General features: G+C 38.5%; 1 protein-coding gene across 1 annotated transcript; it reads left to right on the forward strand.

Annotated features, from left to right (window-relative positions):
- The first annotated feature begins 609 nt into the window (after positions 1-609).
- On the forward strand, positions 610-19,014 carry LOC145220406 (uncharacterized). The gene is made up of 18 exons (XM_080087647.1): positions 610-793; positions 1,429-1,542; positions 1,954-2,132; positions 2,861-3,066; positions 3,544-3,684; positions 4,104-4,290; positions 4,696-4,795; positions 5,079-5,177; positions 5,607-5,697; positions 6,295-6,462; positions 12,599-12,760; positions 13,207-13,381; positions 13,779-13,934; positions 14,547-14,752; positions 15,334-15,517; positions 16,134-16,246; positions 16,616-16,709; positions 17,284-19,014. Exons 2-18 carry the CDS (start codon positions 1,440-1,442, stop codon positions 17,398-17,400), a joined length of 2,481 nt encoding a protein of 826 aa, XP_079943773.1. The 5' UTR covers positions 610-793; positions 1,429-1,439; the 3' UTR covers positions 17,401-19,014.
- The last annotated feature ends 41 nt before the right edge of the window (positions 19,015-19,055 follow it).

A 19,055-nucleotide genomic window follows, 5' to 3' on the forward strand; every position in this document is an offset into this window, starting at 1 on the left:
CCAATGCCAACCCAAAAGGTGTTGGCCAACCGTAGGTCAATTTTAAGCTCTGCTATGTGGGTGATCTATGAAAAACATGGTGTTGTTAATTTTAATTCATTCTTGTGTTTTGCTTCTGTTAAAAATGCGACAGACAAAAACAAAGATGCCCACTGGATAAAAGTAAAGTTAAAAATAGCCCAATACCTTTTCGATAATAATAAATAAAGATTGGCGTCCTAGAAAACCTGTTTCGGAAAATGGTGTTCCATCAGAATGTTATTTATCGTATAAAACATGAAAAAAAACATGCGATACTTACGAAACCAAAGAGATAAAAGTTGGTAGTGTCCTGCTTGGAAAATGTGAACTGACATATTTTGCTATCGTTCTTACCTGACATCAGTTTAAACAAGGTTATCAGGTGAGGTCAATTTGCGTACATAAATTTGGTGAGGCTGGGAAAAATTACTGCTCCCTAGTGACATCAGTGTCAATAGCAATTGATTGATCCGATATTTCAGTTTACCATGACAGTTTTTAACGACAAGTAACTATTTTGGTTGAGAAATGTCGGCCTGACTAGTAACCGTGAAAAACTTTACAACTTTTCCCAGCACTGGCATTAAATTTATTACTGAGACTTTTTATGTTAAAGATAAAAAATCCCCACATTACTTAAAATTCGCTGTAGCGAAGTGGTAGCAACTCCATCGCAACAGACGAAGCCTTGGCGGTTTTGTTTTTGTGCTGCAAAATTATTTTTATTCTGATGTGGTGACCTGCATTTTAAACTGATAGAATATCACAAAAAGTAAGTTGCAGAATTGTTTTTTGTGTATTGTCTAACCACAATTATGTTTTATTTCTTTGATTTACTGTTTGAGTAAGTTCAAGCATTCTGATAATATGATTACAATTATTGTTTTGGTAAAATACTTCATATTTTAACCTGTAAATATTGCTAAGAGCCAGTATGGATAGTATGGCAGCTGCACACCCAAAACTATTTTTTTTCAAGTTTGATTGCACACTTGAGACATTTTTTTCGGTTTACGACACCTGGTGCAAAAACAATTACGCCTTCGAAATTTTCGTTTTACATTAGTTAACCAGTGGCTCAATTGCATTTGATGGTTATTTTGAGATTTTTGTTAAATATTTGTAAATCGGTTAACTTTTTCTTGATGAGGTGCACATTTAACTGGTTCGTGCACACCTGAAAATTTGTTTGTGCACACTTGCACACCTGAAAATTCTTCGTGCACACCCGAGATCTCGGCGAAATGTGCCATAAAATCCAATGTGGGCTAAGAGTATTTTATTTATCCACTGAGCTTGCTGTTATAGTTGTGCAAGAAAATATTGCTTATTTCAATAATACTCTCCGGTTGTGGGAAGAAATATTTGAATTTTGGTTTCATCATCCTTGTTTTTTACGACTTGTAGAAAGCTGCAAAATGGCGATGGAAAAACAGTTCATGATAAGTGATACACACACCAGAACTATCACTGCAATTGGTTTCCACCCAATGAGGAGAGAAATTGTTGTGGGATTTGAAGGTGAACTCTTTTTGTTAGCTGCAGAAAAGTAAATACCATCAGTTGTCAGTGCTGTCCTTTAAATTTGTGATTTGAGCCTATTTATTTAAGCAAAAACATTAAAAGGCAATGCCTGTTATAACAGTTTGCTGTTTATAAAAGTCGTTCACCTTGGCTACCAATTTTTAGGCAAAAATATGTTTGGAAAATTGTTATCTAATAGAAGACCATATCAGGTATTTTGATCTACTTCAACTTTATATTAAAGTAAATAAAGTGTAGGTACCAACCAACAGTTCAAAGCACATGCCATTAGCCTTTTTTCAAGACACAAAAATGTTGTTTCATGTTCAATAGTTTTTCTTGTCAATATTATGTTTCTAAAAATAATAGTGAATTTTAAACAATCTCATCATTGTGTAATGTTTGCAGATGGGCTTATGAAATGGTGGGAACAGGATACTGGAAAATTGATGCTCACTAGCAATGAACATGGAGGCTGGCTGACTGATTTCCGATATTGGAGTGAGCAGAAAATATTACTTTCGTGTGCCAATGATGGCTTAATTATTGCATGGGGAAGTGGTGGAAATGTTGTTGACAGAATCAGGGTAATACATTAAGAAAACTGTTTTAGCATGGGTGCCATACCTTTTTGTGGTAACAGATCCCATTTATTAATTTATCCAAACTGTGAACTCGTACATATAATTACCCTATGCTTAAAAATGTACCACATTTTTTAATAATGGACCCAATCTCTGGTGGTTAAAGCTTTTTGGATACATGCTTTAATTTGAAACAAGAATATTGTGGGTATACAGTGCACAGTTACCTGTTTGCCTTGGAAAGTTACCTCCCTTTTGTTGCTTTTATTTTACCTGATGATAACAAGCAGTAGTTGTCGAAATGTTGTGATGCTTTGTACACAGATGTTGGTTTGTATTTTTTGCTAAGAATATTTTGCTTGCATTTAGCTCAGATGTTATTCAATAGTTTGAACCTTTTTTGTTGAGAGAATTCACTATGTGAAAATTGTCGTTAAGATTTTGTTTACTTTGCATATTATGACATCTCTGAGTAAATATTAAAGGCTTAGATCATCATTGTGTGCAAAGTAAACAAAAATATTATTATTCTGAAGTAGTATGAGTATAAAAACATTGGTGTAGCCCATTAGTATTTGTTAAAACTGTAATAAATTGTTGTTCTTCGAACTCTATCGAAATTCAAACTAAAAATCATGTGAAAATTGTTTTAAATCAGTAAAAGCAAAATGAGTTTAATTAAATTTATTCTAATTTTTTGTTGAAGAAAGCCTAAAATAATTATTCTTTAGATTGGATATCCCATCTACACAATGTGTTTGAACCTTCGAAGGCAGCAAATCATCTGCGGTCTAAATGGCTCAGTTCAATTGTTTATGTTGGATCCCCTCAAAAACTCTGGAAACATCATTGATCGCAGGAAACCATATGTTTCAAGCCAGCACAATGACATTGTCCCCTGTGTTATCTGTCATGAATCCAGGGTGTACACAGCAGGGTATGTACAAGTGTAAAATGAAATTCTACAGATAGTGCTGTGGATGAAGAATTTCTGGTGTACACAAATTGCTTCTGGTGTGTTTTTCTTGAATTGAACATTTTTCGTTTATTATGCACCTTAAAAAATTGGGTTGGTCAGTGGTACTGAACTTTTTGTTTGTGCTTGTGGCCTAAACAATATATAATCCACATTCAGGGAGTAAATATGGTGTACATCAATTTAATTTAAAAACATTTTATTGCACTGTGCTAGTATTAATTGACTTTTTAAACTTAATAATCCCTAGCTTAACTTGCATGTGCCAAATAATTTCATCAGACCTGTTTAAATGTTTAGAGATACCACTACTGATATGTTTACCACAGAACTACTTTAGTGGTGCTTAAATACTCTTGCAAAGACAGTAGTTGGCAACTTTTATTGTTTCATCTGGCTATGAATGTTTGTGTATCTTATCATTGAACATGTTTTTAGATTTGATGGAAAGTTCTGCATATATGACACAACTTTGTATCCTGGTACGAAAGGTTTGGACTTGATTTATTGCAACAAGCGAGCACATGATGCGGGAATCAATTGTATGATTCTAGTAAAGGATAATGAGAATAATACTTGGTGAGATTTACTGGTGTAATGTCATATGAGTAGTTGTAAATTAAAAAATAATGTGAGCCAATAAATGATAAGCTGCAGACAGTGCACACTGTTTCGACCTATAAGGTCTCATCAGTGCAGCTGTAGCCATCCAACGGCACTCCAGTGTGTTGGGAGTAACAGGGTAAAAACCCATGCCTCACCTATTCTGTGCAATGCCATAACTGGGCATACACCACAGAGGCATTTATGCAAAAAAGATTATTCTTTCTTTTTTGTTTTATCTAGATCTAGTACCTATTGAGAAACTTGCAACACGTTTTTTAATTGTCTTCGGATGAATTTTTGTAATAGGATCCATAGCCTTAACGAAATGACTAAAAAGTGAATTCCTACATAAAGTTTAAAACAATTGATAAAAGTTTATCTTTTGCATGCAGGTTGATTACAGGTTCGTTTGACCGCACAGTGAAAATCTGGTCACAAGACGGAAAACTACGCCACCGCCTCGAAACGATTTTTCTGGACACAATAACAAGTTTGTGTTACATTCCAAGGGCCAAAGTTGTGTGGATTGCATCTGGTTCTCAATACGCCACCCTGTTTGACCCAAAAGCCGGCGAAAATGTACGAATATTGTATTGTCATCAATGCGGTGGTGGTTTGTATAGGTTTATCCGTTTTTAACAAACTCGTATCCAAACAGGCGTACATTGTATATGACGTACAGTGTGCATTTCTCGTGGTTAACGAATGTACAGCATCGTACCAATTCAATTGATAAAGACGTTTTTGGAATATATGTGTAATTTTCGTAAATGTTGTCGGTACGCATTCGAAGGATTTGTAAATGTACAATTTTTGTCACAAAAAATAGCAATCAAGGTTAAAGAATGGAAACCAAGGAGCCCACAAAGTTTAAATGCTCTAACGGCCTGTCTGTTCCATTTAAAGCTTTTCAAAATTTTTAAACACGAAACTATAATTTCAGATAGGAATATAAATCGTATGTAACTAATATGTACCCAACAGGTATCCGAATTTTTGCCTACATTTCAATCTGAGTCTGATGATGAAATAAGCCACAAATTACTGAAACTGCGCTACAGTCCTGATTCTGGACAGATCGTTGGTAAGCACCCATTGCTATGTGATAAAAATTACAGGATCAGTGTATAACGTTGTTGTTTTTACATGGACACGTGACAACAAAGTTTACGCTACACTACGGTTTTAACGTTTTTGCTTTGGCATACAGGATTTTTCGCTTATTGGTAGAAACCTATTGTAACGTGATAAAATTTGCAGTATCCGTTTGTAAAGTTGTTGTTTTTGCACGAAATTTCGGCACCTTTTGGCTCTATGGTTTTAAATTATAACATTTATGGTCTTAAGTTTGGCGTATTAATTTACAGGAACAACGAACCGTCGTCATTTGATTGTTTGGAAATTTAACACTGCTGGATGCCTCACTGCACTCAAGTGTAAACATGCCATTGAAAGTGTTTCCTACAGTAAGTATAACATTTCAGAGACTGGTAAATTTCTTAGGATAGGAAAATGTGCTTTGGATAAGGGACATTGCACGTTTTTGTTTCACCTAAACAACATTGAAACAAATCACCAACAAACTATTTTTTTTTTGTTTTTTGCGGCACCCATTGCAGGTTAAAAATGCAAAAATACGTTTAAAAGTTTAAAAAACGGGTTTTAGTGTCGTCTCAAGTAAAACACTTGGCGTAAAAAAGGAGCTGAAATTTTATTTTATTTTTTACGTTTTATTTATTATTTGTCACAAAAGTTCGAAAACGTAAAAAGATAGTTCACTTATGTATTTCGCGGTTTGAAATGTTTCAGGCGGCTTAGTGGTTTTAACACACTGTCATGCGCAATTTTATGATTAATGTTGGCTATAGTAGCGATGACGGGGGATTTTGTTTTAGCCCGCAAAGTTCCCATGCTTCTGTTCAGCGGAGGAAGTAACGGGACAGTTTACAAGTGGGAAAGGCTACAGTCCAGTCACTTTATGTACAGGTAAGTGCTATGTGTAGGTGAATCATACAGAACAAATATACCTTTAGTCCAGTGGTTCTCAACCTTTTTGCCTTTTGGTACTGTCAAGCTAATCGCGGACCCATATGGAGGTTTTGGTATGTTTTGTCCTTTTTTATTAACAAGCAACCCAAAAAGGTGCAGAATATACCAACCACGTTTGGTCCAGGACCAAAATTTCAATCACTTTGACTGCACTGCGACATCGGAACTCAATAATAAAGAGCCATTACATTGTGATGTGACGTTGTTTGTCACTGAAAATTTACCTCTGTTGCATCACAATGGGGCTAAAATGTCACAATGCATTTTGGTTTGTCGCCTATGAAGAACGATTTTAAACATGTTTCATGCTATTTTAAAACGCTGAGACATATTTTTTTAAATAGCGCTTTATCAATATCGTTGTCTGCAAAATTAGGAAGTTGTCGCGGACCCCCTGAAAACGCTTTGCGGACCCCCGGTTGAGAACCACTGCTTTAGTCCCTAAATTCCGAATAGTGGCCTGCCTTTGAAACCTTAAAATGAAAAATATGCTGAAATATGCGCTAGACTTTAAATTGATATTTTAATTTCTAGCATGGAGCCATTGACACGAAAGGAGTGTAAAGACAAACTGGAAAGTATCAAGAAGGAGCGAGGAATTAACGCTAAGATGCCTCAAGTGCCAAGTTCAACGCGCCAAGTAGCGGCTACTCACTACGCCTTTAACACGTCGCTTGTGGCGCCATCTTCCTTGTACAAAAGGTGGGTTTAAGATGCTAAATATAGGGCAGGAACTTGGCCGAATGGTCCGGCGCGCCTGACCCATATACAGACATAAAAACCCTGATCGGGATTCGTCCCCGGGAGAGTCCTGGGTTCGAACCCCGTGAAAAAAAAAGATGCTAAATATGAAGATTGGTAAGTAGCAAATATACCGTAAGATACTGAGCTAATTTGTACTAAACCGAGCTTTTCGCTGATTCTTGGTATGGCCAATTTTAACGTTACAAGTATCCGTTTACAACCGAGCCGCATGACATGACCGCCAGTGGTTTACAAATTACAAAAATAGAAGCCTACTTGCACATTAAGCTAAATTTATGTCCAACCTAACTAAACTAAACGGATTTAGCTAAACGGTTTGCCGCGCTTTATGTCTAAAGAATTAGCAACGGCGAAAGACTTTTTAGCAACAAAAACTGGTTTCAAGGCCATAGTTAATGGAATCAAAAGAATTTTAATTTAAGGGCCGCTGACAAAATATTTATTTTTACATACATAATCGAGGTTTCACTCCTAATTCGCAATTTTACTAATTTAACCAAACTAAGGCATTAACTTGTTGATAGCGGCGGTTGTGTTTCAGGAACTTTCTAGAAAGGCTGGTCGCATATATTTGGCAGTTCGCCCCGCCCACCAGCCCGTTCCAATGAATGTTCCAAAATTTCATCGCCATGTTAAATGCCTTACCAAAGAAAAACAAATGTAACCTTAGCTGTCCTTGCGATGAAAGTTCCCGAAAAGTTTCGGCGCTCCCTGCAACAGGCTTTACCACTAGATGGAGCCTGTTCCTAGGGAAGTTCCTGCACTTGACGAGCTTATGAAACACAAAATTTAAGGAATTATTTTTCTCGTTTAAACTGTAGTGTATATATCAAACATATAATGTTTGCTTAAACAACTTAATCTTGTAAACCTAGTCTTGTTTAAGAACCGATATTTTTCTTGTTATACCGGTCGCCGCGTACGGACGACTTTTTCTAAGTTTTATTTCATAATCTTAAATGGAGTATGACAGAAAGCTACTCGCGTACCACCTGAAATGCCCTGGCGTACCACAGGTTGAGAACCAATGTTCTAAACGAAATCTTCTGAAAAAGCAAGTAATGCAAATCGACGATAGCGACACCCTTGGTATTGGAACTTCAGAAGCAGACCGGCATTTTTGTTCGACTAAACCCGGCCTGTTCCAGTGAAGTTTCAAATCAAGAAAGGTGTCAAAATTGTGTTAGGGTAACAAGGATAAAAATGGCGACGAATGGTCCTCGCGCGGTCTTGACTTGCCAGGGAAAGGTTTAAAATTCAAAAGAAAAACCTATTCCTTAGAAAGTTCAAAGCCGTAACGTGGCACTTTGTAATTGGGCCTTTGATGAAATGAAGTTGAACTTGCTCAAAGTACCATATGAACACCTCGACAAGGTCTGTGTGAGGAACAACCAAGACAGACCTTTTCGTGGTAAAGTTCATGTCGCCTTTGGCTAGGTGGTGAATCACGATCAATTTGAGGAACACTATCCCAGATTGACGCTTTCATTATAGACGATGAGTGTCTTGAAAATACAGAGGGACAATTTTAGAAGGGCTGACGAATCATAAAACAGTCACCAGCCCGTTCCAAAAATGTTCCAACGCATAGACAAGCGGTGGATTTTAAGTTGTTAAACTAGCCTTGCTGACAGTCCGGCCGCACAGAAAGAACTTCCACTGGACAAGTCTCACAGCAGACTTATTCCTGGGAAAGTTCATACCGTCGACCGTGTTTTAGAAGGCCGGTGCTAAAAAATAGCCCTAGGGTGCTGCCGAGCTACTGCCAACTGCTGGTTGTGCACTGTGAAATGCCGGGAAATCCCCACGACAGGCTGAACGCGGTTGACCACTCGACCAGCAGCCTGTTCCTGGGAAAGTTCCTGTATTTCACACGCGTTTTTATGAATGGGCGCCTAACACGGGAAAGATTAGATGTAAGCTAGTATGTGAAAAATCACCGACTGTACCTATAATCTATAGACTGAGCAGTTGGAGCTTGTTGTTTAGCTGTACATGCAGCGCAAAACTCTGAAAACAGGTCGGTTATAAGGCTACAAGAACCGACCGGCCTGTTCCGCAGAAGTTTCAAGCCACAGGACAGTATAAGTATAACGTTTCTAAACGGGTTACTCACTGAAGTGTACCAGCTGTTTAATTGGCTTACTGGCCAAAATCTCTACATAAATGGCAGCGCGGTTTGTCCTCGCTGCAAGACACAATTAAAAAAAAACTGCGCTGCGTCTAATCCCACACGCTCGACCCAATTCGCCAACTGAAACAAAGCGCTGCACAGTTTGATACCAATAGCAATTTGGGTCGAGACACCAAATCGCGTTCCAACGCTGCTGGAAATCTGTCCAATCGTATTAACGACTGTGTTAAGTCCATAAACGCCATGTTCTACTACGACTAAACCTTAAAATGGCCGCTACCAAAGTCCATGCGCTTATGACTAATCACGCTGGCAACGATGTCGGCCACTTATATATACTCACATCCTGTTGTCTTCGGCGAAACATTCAAAGAAGAACAATCGCGCCGCAAAAAAGGCGCCATTGTGACGTGTCGAAGCCATGACGTCACTCATGGGTGCGCGGGCCACTTCGCGACGAGAACAAACCAACGGCTTTTTTACTCGCGAATTATGAAGTGCTGACCAGTTACCGTAAGTGTGTAAAACCCTATAAAATAAACTAGAACGTTGACTTTTTTGCGAAGTTTCTACCATCTCATACTTTTGTCCCTGATCTAAAATCCCTTCTGAAGTTTACTTAGGCCTCGGCTTGGGACTTAGAGATGCCAGGCTTGTTTCTGCAGCAGTTGCACGAAGCCTGTTCATTCTAAGTTCCTGACAGAGTTGCCCAGAGTTTTTTGTTGTGCGCCGAAAACTGCATTGCTCGACACACACAGCTGCCGGAAACTCACAGCATTTTGGCGATGTTGCCCGATATATGTAAACAAAACTGATACGAGCACGACGCGGGCCCAATGTAAACAAGAACGACATTTCGTGGCGTTGCCTATTTCTCGGTACGAATTTTAGAAACTATGGACCTTACCATTACAAAATTTACAGTAAAATATTAAGTCTCTGCGAATGCTACGGGGCTCAGAAATTAAACCGTCTTCATATAAAATCGCGAAGTACCTACATTTAAAGCATTGCATAAGCGCAAACTCCTAAAGCGAAAAAAAACTATTCTTTTTAACCGCAGAGCCTATATGACTCAATAACCTCGCCATACAATACCGGAGTCGTCGTTATTCTCACGCTTACTGAGCTTGTTGTTATGATGCTTGAGACGCTGAACTCGAATGACATATCCAACTGACCAGGCCGAGCGCTTATAAAGCTCACCTTTTGCGCCCGGTGCCTTTTCCCTGCCCAGTATCGCTCCAGACCAATCAAGGCTGCTTCCTCGAAAATCGCCAGGCAGGCCATCGTGCATTGTTTGGTTTGGCGATTTCGCAACGCAAAGAAGAAGTCCAGGCAGCGAGGTCTAATTATCGCCCCGCATTCCCTTTGGATCTTATCTTTTATCGTTTACCTGGCGGCTTTGTCCTCGCGCCTTTGACAGTAGCATACGATTTTCGGGTAATCGACACCTTTTGTTCTCATGTCATAATCCTGTAAGGTCGCAATTTGACGTTTTGCGTGAAAAATTGTTGATAAAATAAGTGTTGAAATAATGTGATAGGTTCATACCTCTATTTAAATGTGTTTTCTTGAATGATATACCTGGTAATGTTCCATTGTGTTTCTATTAATTCTAAACTCATCGTACTTTTTTGCCGGAATACTTATACTAATATCTTGATTTAAATTAAAATAATATAACACAACTAGAAGATAGACAAAAATTACGATACTATTCGGAACTAAACTAAACTTACGTAATTGTTTGGAAACTTTTCCAACAATAACAAAATCAAAATGGCGGACGCAGCATAATGTGGGGGTAAATTGTATTGCTAATGTTTGTACATGTAGATCTTAATTTGTTTAATATTTTGATACAATTATGTTTGTGCCTTTTATCTTAACACATACATTAAAAACTCCATCAAAATTGCCACCAGAAAAGGCAACTAACAGAAAACCCAGGGTTGAAAGTAGGTCATGCGTGAAATCGAATTTTGCCCGCTTGTGAGATCACGTGACCTTACTTTTCGTGTTTTGGCGCCAAACAAAACCATAGTGGACAGATGCTGTTTGTGTGGGTTTTTTTCGATGAACATACGTCCCACATCGTTAACCATCGTCCAACCGTGACAATGATGTCATCGGCGGGTGACGTCATTTAAATTCGCGTTAATCAAATTTAAAAATGAATCCGAACAGGATTGATTAAATTTTGACTTCAGAAAAGAAGGTTTAGTAGATTGCTTCAATCTGTGCATGAATGTCCACTGAAAACAGAATGCCACGAATCGCTGACCGGTTGACGCGTCATCACCGGTAGCAGCGATGACGAATACATTTCCGTTCCGCTCCGTTTAGCGACAACAAAAACACCAGGCCGAGCAACGAAAAATCGACAACACATGCATATGCTGGATTCCCCGTTCTGGCCGGAACATTGCGTTTCCTTTCGTCCCCAATCTCATTCGCCGCGTCCTGTCCTGTTTTCCGCATCACGTGACGTCACACCGCATTGTTACGTCACGCAGGAAGGGGTGTCACGTCCTCAGCAGCCGAGGGTGTTGTGCAAACAAAATGGCGTCAGTTCAAACTGAGGTCTTCGAGCCTTGTGCCCCAAAGTTTGTGTTTGCCAGTTCGAGCCTGGCCCGTGTGAAGAGCGGATTAGTGCCGGCTTCCAGGGCGCGTTGGAGCCGCTAATTGACCCAATTCGCGCAGACGTGTCGCTTGTCGCGTTTGCTGTATCGCGCTGTGCAAGCTGCTGGTCATTTGCAAACTCCAAGATCAGTCGCAACTTTACATTTAGAGTTGCTTCATAATGTTGGCTTGTGGCTTTCAAAACAGCAAAAATCTTTCCATAACTGCTATGCTTTTTTGTAAGTTTGGACATTGTTGGAGCAATGATGAGCACAAACTGTTGTTCCTAATAAACTTTATGAAAAACGTTCCTAAAAAACGCTATTTTTTTAGAGCGAACGATTTACTATTCCAAAAAAACGAAACAGAATAGGCGTTGAGAGAATAAAATTGTGCCGTTGAGAAAATAAAATTGTGCGGGTCGTTCTCAATATTAGAAAACAGCACTGCGAAATTGACAAATATTATGACGGTATCAGGGGAATTGTTCGAAATCGAACCCGGCAATTAAACCAGCAGAACGCCTTCTAAGAAAACAAAAGGCCTTCAAGAATTTATTGTTGCGCCGCGCAGGGCTCGATGGTATCTGCGTCATAAACCCCCAACACGCGTCCTTCTAAATCTGCTACGTGGGAATTAGCATCCATTGCCTCCGGCGACGCCATTTTGAAAGTTCGGGCTTGACCGTTAAGTTGATTCAAAAAATGGCGGCTTCAAAAGACTTGAATTCCTCTTTGGTGAAGAGTAATGATTGTGACGTCATCAGTGCGTATGTTGGGCTATGCCACGTTTTGGGAGTGGTGCAGTATGGGTATTGCAGTGCCATGTGGTTTGTTTGTTATCACTACATGACTTTTAAGAGTAACTCTTTCACATACGGCTGGTCATAACATAAACAATACACCCAGACTGCATTGCTCATGAGCAATGTAGAATACAACCTCTTTTGTTAAACACCTGTGAATAAACTCTTTCACTGCAGTATAGGCCGCAACTTATCAAATTATTTGTAATAAATACCGTCTACACGGATTTTTGTATGGTTTGTGAGTTATGGAGGGTGTTTAACGAATTTGTGCAGTCAACTGTACATTTGTTTTTTATTTTAAACGGGATAAAACTCCAAATTTTTCTGTTAACTATGGTTAAATTTGAAGCAGCTTTTAACTACCAAGCAAATTGTACCTATTTCAAAAAATGCCTGCTCTATATTCTGTTTTACAAATAGACTATTAAAGGTCCGGGTTCTACATTTTAAGTTTTCTAGAGTTTAGGGTCAACTTTGCACACACCTATTACTAAGATAGTGTACAGTTCGAACATCTCGTTGTTGCGATGTATTTACGTGGAGCATCTTGATTTGCTGGTGCTTGCTTCTGAGGACGGAAACATATATTTATGGGGATTCGATTATGCTGCTGTCAGCGCCCTCACGCGGTTGACTCCGGATAAGGAGGAAAACACTGAAACGAACGAGTAAGTGTGAAAATACGTGCACTATCGTATTTGTTTTGTATGTTTGTCTGTTCATGCAACTAGTTAAATGATTTTAAAATGATTTTCATTCATATACGGTAAACCTCGGGTAATCCGGACCCGTTTGGATCAAAAATTTGATCGGAATAGACGAATATCCGTTTTATCCGATGTCGTTTAGTTAAAGCCTTACCACATTGCATTACATTTATACCTTCGATTTTATCAGAATTAGACAAAGATCCGGATTAACCGAGGTTTACCGTATATATGACTATAAAGTAGATCTAAGTAGATCTGCGAAACGTGTACATAACGTATCAACAAACCTGTAGCTCTTCCAGCATTTTTATTATGACATGCCTACGTTTCTAAGTCCTATACTAGACACCTCCATCATGTACAATTTGTTACCATACAATAAACATTTGGTATGTTTTCCACAGCAAGTTCAATGTTCTTCTTGAGGCAAACCGAACAGCTGTGACGCCACAAACGCCAGACGCCGGCGCCGCACGTGACGTGGATGACGCCGTGATCGATCAACTAAACAACAACTTGACGATGGACGACAACCAAAATGATGAGAAACAAAACAAAAACACCTCCGATAAAACTGGGGTTTGTACCCATTGGTTTGTTGAAAAGTTGTATTCCTGTAACGCACCACTAGAACATTTACATTTTGGGCAGGAGCTTGGCCGAATGATCAGGCGCGCCTGACCCATATACATTCATAAAAAAATCTTGATTGGGATTCGTCCCCAGGAGCGTCTTGGGTTCGAACCTTACGAAAAAAATAAAACATTTACATTAAAGCCATTTTGTTATGAATTGTACAGCCTTTAGTATACATTCGTGTTAGGTTTTGGCCTTTATTACGAATCGCTTTTGCTGAAGGTAATACTCTCGCAGGGTTTTAAGTGTAAACACTATTTCAAATTCAGGCCTATATATTAACAAACTAAAAACGGATTGTATGTAAAATTATGCTTAAATTTTGGAAGTTTTTGCGTAGGGTCCAGCCACGCCCCCAGCAGATTCAATGACGCGTGACTCAGTGACCAATCGCGTGGCCGGGTTTATATGCAAGAACGTGTTTATCGGACACGCCAGTTGTGTGACAGCTCTAGCTGTAGTTCACAACCCAGATCTCTACTCATGTACTTACCTGGTAAGTCGATTTTCGATAAGGTATGTTTGCTTGTCTGCCTATTTTTAAATATTTGAACCGAAGCGAACTGAAATATTTACCACACGATTTACACGACAAATGACGTCACAATACAAGGGCGATACGACAAGTGACGTCATCGAGTATTCGATAAGTGACGTCACAACACATACGACAAGTGACGTCTTTAAGTATTCGATAAGTGACATCACAACACATACGACAAGTGACATCATTAAGTATTCGATAAGTGACGTCACAACACATACGACAAGTGACGTCACTACAGAATGACAACATCTAGTTGCCGCAACACGTTGATAAATGACAATAATCTATTATATAGACAAACGCTGGAATTTCATGAATCTACACAACATTGGTTACAAGCAAACTCATACTGCAGGGTCAACAGAGTGCCGGAATTTTCCTATATCGTCGTTGCGTCAATCCCCTACGTCAAAGTTTAAATTGCCCTCATAAATCTATTCATGCAAATAGAGAAACAATTAACCGCGGTAATGTCCGTGGTTGGGCAAATATGACGTTATTGCCCCCCAGAAACACAATCTGACCTATGACGTCACGTTATTAATGACGTCATTCTTTAAGATATCTGGCGGTTGGGATCGGCGCATATTAATCTGGTGTTTGGAGACTGGCAAACTGGAGGATTGCTTTCGTAACACGGCACCACATGACACTGACGTCACGTGTGACGTAGAGGGTGGTGAAGATGTGAATCGCGAGGAAGAACGGCTCGAGGAAGAGCTGGCTTGTGATGGCGTCATCATCGACATGGAATATTGCCCGACAAGGTTCTTGAATATTGTTTAAAACAAAAATGAAAGTTTGTCTTGAAATTTTTGTTACCATTGTGAAAAGATAAACTATTTTACGTTTTCGAAAGCGTTATATTAGTCCTTAGTGGGCAGTGTTTCTTAACCTGTTCAGCTGCGAATTTCTTTACGGATATTTGAACATTAAACCGTTCGCGACATTACAAGCACACGACCAAAATGTGTAATGTCAATGTGATGTCAGCCTTTTTGCTGTGCAATTCAATTATGACATTTCATGTCAAAGTGAAATGCGAGTTCTTACACTAAAAATCATGGATACAATTTTTGTTTTACCCGTATAACTGTCTGCGCGACGCCCAGGTTAAGAAACAGTGGTCCAAGCCTTAGAAGGCATTGTGTTACGGACTTGTCTATTATGATTGTGCCCTTTCTTCCACACGTTCGATAAGACTTTTGTGACATGCAGTTATAAACGCATGGAATATAAAGTTAGGTCTAACCGACTTACTGTGTTGCTTGCGATAGTACCGAGGTCTATTTTTAACAATTGCGAAAGGTGAATTCAGTGCAGCAAGAGTGGAATCTTTGGTTTCCAGGAACGAGTTTGCCTACTCGAGTAGCGACGGCATGGTGTACATCCGGGAGTTCAGCCCGAAGGGAAGCGAAATGCGCATGCGCAACACCTTGCAAGGTCATGAGCTCGAAATCACGGCAGTGCGGTGGAATCCGGTTTACGATAAGTGGATCACAGGATCTGAGGATGGAACAATTAAAATCTGGGTAAATACCAAAAATATTCCATCTATATCTATACGGATCTGTTCATACGTTTAATGATGAAAATAACGGCCCCAATAGACGTAACAAGCGACGGCAACGTTGCCGAAGCGTTTGAAAAATACAGCATGCCGCTTTTTACGTCTATTTGGGCCATTAGTTTCATCATTCAATGTTATTAAGGCAGAAGTTTTGGGTTACGGTGTGTTTTCAGTTTCCATTCATTTCCGAATTTAGGTGTGAAAATTTACCTAACAAGCCAAAGTCGATCATTCTCTACAACATGCCCCAAATACTTGACTTTTAACAAATACTTTTCAAATGATAATCGAAAAGGATTGAAAATAGGGATATTTAGACTCGTGGACATTATCGGTTTCTGTGGGTATTCAGATATGCCATGTTTTTCCAACGTTTTCTGGGTAATTTTCATCCGATATTATTATGCGTAACCTGCCTTAAGTTGGTTCTTTCTCATGTCTCAAATGCAAGGAAAGATGACTGGCAAGCATCGCCACCACGGGTGGAATTAGAAAGGCCACTTTAGAACCGACTTAGTTGCCAACGATTTTTTCTAGCAATTCCCATTATATTAACCATGCAAATACTCTATTCGCAGACTGCGGATGGAATGTCGTGCGAACACACTCTTACCACACAAGGCGCTGTTAGTTCACTCTGCATCGATAAAGTGAACGGATCCATCGTGGCAGCGGTGGAGAATGTTATTAAGTAAGAAATCTACATCTGTTTCTTACAAATCCAAATTTAGGACATCAATTTTTAATTTCAAAATGGACAAAAGTATTTTTTTCGTGGTCGGGTTTACACCTAATGTCTACGCTACAATAACTTTTGAGCATTTTTCCAACAAATTTGCCAAAGTGAGGGTAATAATTTTTTTAATGGCTCTCAAAATTGATACACCAATAATATCGTACTGACGAAAGTCTAACGTTGCAAGTTTGGTCTTTAATTTTAACGCTCACTAAATGGCGCCAAAAGGCTACAACGAATCACGTGCAGTCCGACCGTTCGCGAAAAAATCACTAGGCGGTTCGGGTTAGGGTTTTCACCAGCTCAAATTTTGCTCTACTAAAGGGTTTACGATATGGAGACTTGTAACTTGATGCAAACAAACATTGGACACACGGAAAATATCAGAAGCATTGTACACGTGGTGGAAAGATCGCAGGTATGTTGTAGACCCCTTGTCTGCTACTGGGCTTAGTTTTGTAGTATTTTGAATAGTTTTTTTCATTTAATTACGTTTTTTGCATTATAAGCAACTTTAGTGCGAGAGGTTGCCATATTAACCGCTTCAGAGTCGATTGCAGTTTTGCAGAAAAGTGTCATTGTTTAGTGTCGTTTTTTTTTTCATTGTTTAGCCAGTAACAAAAAAAAATTATTCAAATCGCAAACTACATGCAAAAAATCTGCTGTAACCCAAACATTTTGGCACGTATTTTACCTGACCCGAACTAATCAACAGTCCTATATAACAGGGACCAATGTGTTTCTGCCTGAAAATACATGTATAATATGGAAAGCTTAAGTAATTAAGAGACTGGTGCTGTTGTTCATAACATTGCTGATATTGTTTGTAAATGGCAGCAAATCGAAACATGATGAAAATCATTCAATTTTTTTTCCAAAAATTTGATTTTTTTAAAAGCCACTTAAAAATAGGATTATTTAAGAAATGTGTGAACTAGTTATCCCCAGGGTCTGGTAATATGCATTCAATATGACTCTTAAATTTCGTACAGTATGTATCGGGCTCATGGGATAAAACAATTCGCATTTGGAATGCTTACCGACGTCCGATGAGACGTAGACGAGCAAACATGAATGAGGAAGAAAACAAACCGTCCGCGATGAGATAATTTCGATAAACGTTTCATTTTTTTACGCTTATAAACTGTTAAGTTTTACTCAGTTATAAATGGCTGTTGCTTGTTATTTTGTTTATTGTATGCCTACTCAGTTAAAGTTACTGTTGGTTAAACTATAACACGTGTGGCCATTGTTTTTATCCAGCACCTTTGGGAAATTTAATACATTTCGCATGATGCATCGATTTTCTACTTGGGATACTTACACTATAGTTATTTGATAATCGTAATTTATCAACATCACATATTTAATCGAAGTATACCAGGCATATTCGAGGCGTTTTACCGAATCCAACCCAGAAACTGAGACTCCTCTATTCAATATTTATATGTTAGTCTTCAGATGTTACATTCCCAAACCTATCACTAAATAATTTGTTACACCTTGTTGTGTCTTCTAAGGACAGAAACAGGTACAGCGGATTGTAAACTGGCCGTTCACACAACACCGTTTTGTCAACATTAACTGGAAACGTGTTCTCAATTGACCCCTTAGTTGATTAATGGCTTCGCCACCTTCCTTAACGTAATGAAGCTTCCTCTTTGCCTGTGTTAAATTTCCTGTCGCATAGCTTGGAACTGTAAAACGCATTGTTGTGCTGACAGTATTTTTTTATCAATATACGCTTGTAAAATGGGGATTAATGCTGGCTGCATTTTCTAGTAATGCAAATATGAGATATCTTTTTTACAAATAAATAACGCCTAAATGTGCCGTTATCCAGCAATAATTTATGTTTATTGTACAAACTAACAGTAAAACTTTACATTTTAAGAAAAATTATGTAAATCAGAAACTACAAAAAGCATCAACCCTAATTGTTCTAAAAATGGGTTTAAACGTTTTGACATGAGTTTCCTTGGTTTTATAACTGGATTGCGAAAAAATCCCTCCTTAAAATGAAACGTGCCTAAGAAATCGTTTTTGTGTGTTTCCTTCCAATTTAGCTTTAGCGCCATCCAAATATCAACACCAAAGTGTTTATCGTAAACGTGTCCGTCTATCCGTATCCAAAGTGTTCTGTTTTTATGCATTCTGTTGACAAAAATTACCTCCTAGCAAAACCCCCTGTTATAATTTGCAGTGTTTATTGCTACGTCAATTTTACTTTATTTACGTCTTTGCGGGCAGAACTGTGCAACATTTTTGCAACTAAAAAACTTTTCCAAATTACCTTTTGTCACAAAAAACTTTTTTAATTTGCTTTAAAAAGTCTTCATAAGGTATGTGTAGGTATTAAGGCCCATCTATAAACTATTGCGTACAACGAAAAAACGTTTTTGTTGGATAAACTGTACGCAAACTTTTTAAACCTTTTTTAAAATAAAAAGTAGGATCAGTAACCTTTTCTCATACATACATTCATTAAAAGTAAGCAGTGGGCCTTAATACTTTCAGGTATACCTTATCAGTTATAAATTTGCATTGCAGTTCCATATTACCTAATTTGTATGTTATAAACCACTGTGTTTACAATTTTTCAATCCGATATACATCCATATATGCTGTTTTTATGTCGATTTTTCACTGTTTTGCTGAGTTTCATTTATATTGCTTTGCTTCGGTTTTGTTTATTCCTAATACAGGTTACCATACATTTTCAATGCGTTATCCAAACTGTAAAGCAGCTGAACAGCAAATGCAT

Source organism: Phallusia mammillata, chromosome 1 (assembly GCF_965637545.1).
Source record: "Phallusia mammillata chromosome 1, kaPhaMamm4.hap1.1, whole genome shotgun sequence".
NCBI classification, from domain to species: Eukaryota; Metazoa; Chordata; class Ascidiacea; order Phlebobranchia; family Ascidiidae; genus Phallusia; species Phallusia mammillata.

Excerpts from the sequence above, each read along its gene's own strand:
- LOC145220406 (XM_080087647.1), top strand. The coding sequence starts at position 1,440 with ATGGCGATGGAAAAACAGTTCATGATAAGTGATACACACACCAGAACT. Across the intron at positions 4,796-5,078 it reads TGATTCTGGACAGATCGTTG|GAACAACGAACCGTCGTCAT; the intron begins GTAAGCACCCAT and ends ATTAATTTACAG. Across the intron at positions 16,710-17,283 it reads ACGTGGTGGAAAGATCGCAG|TATGTATCGGGCTCATGGGA; the intron begins GTATGTTGTAGA and ends AATTTCGTACAG.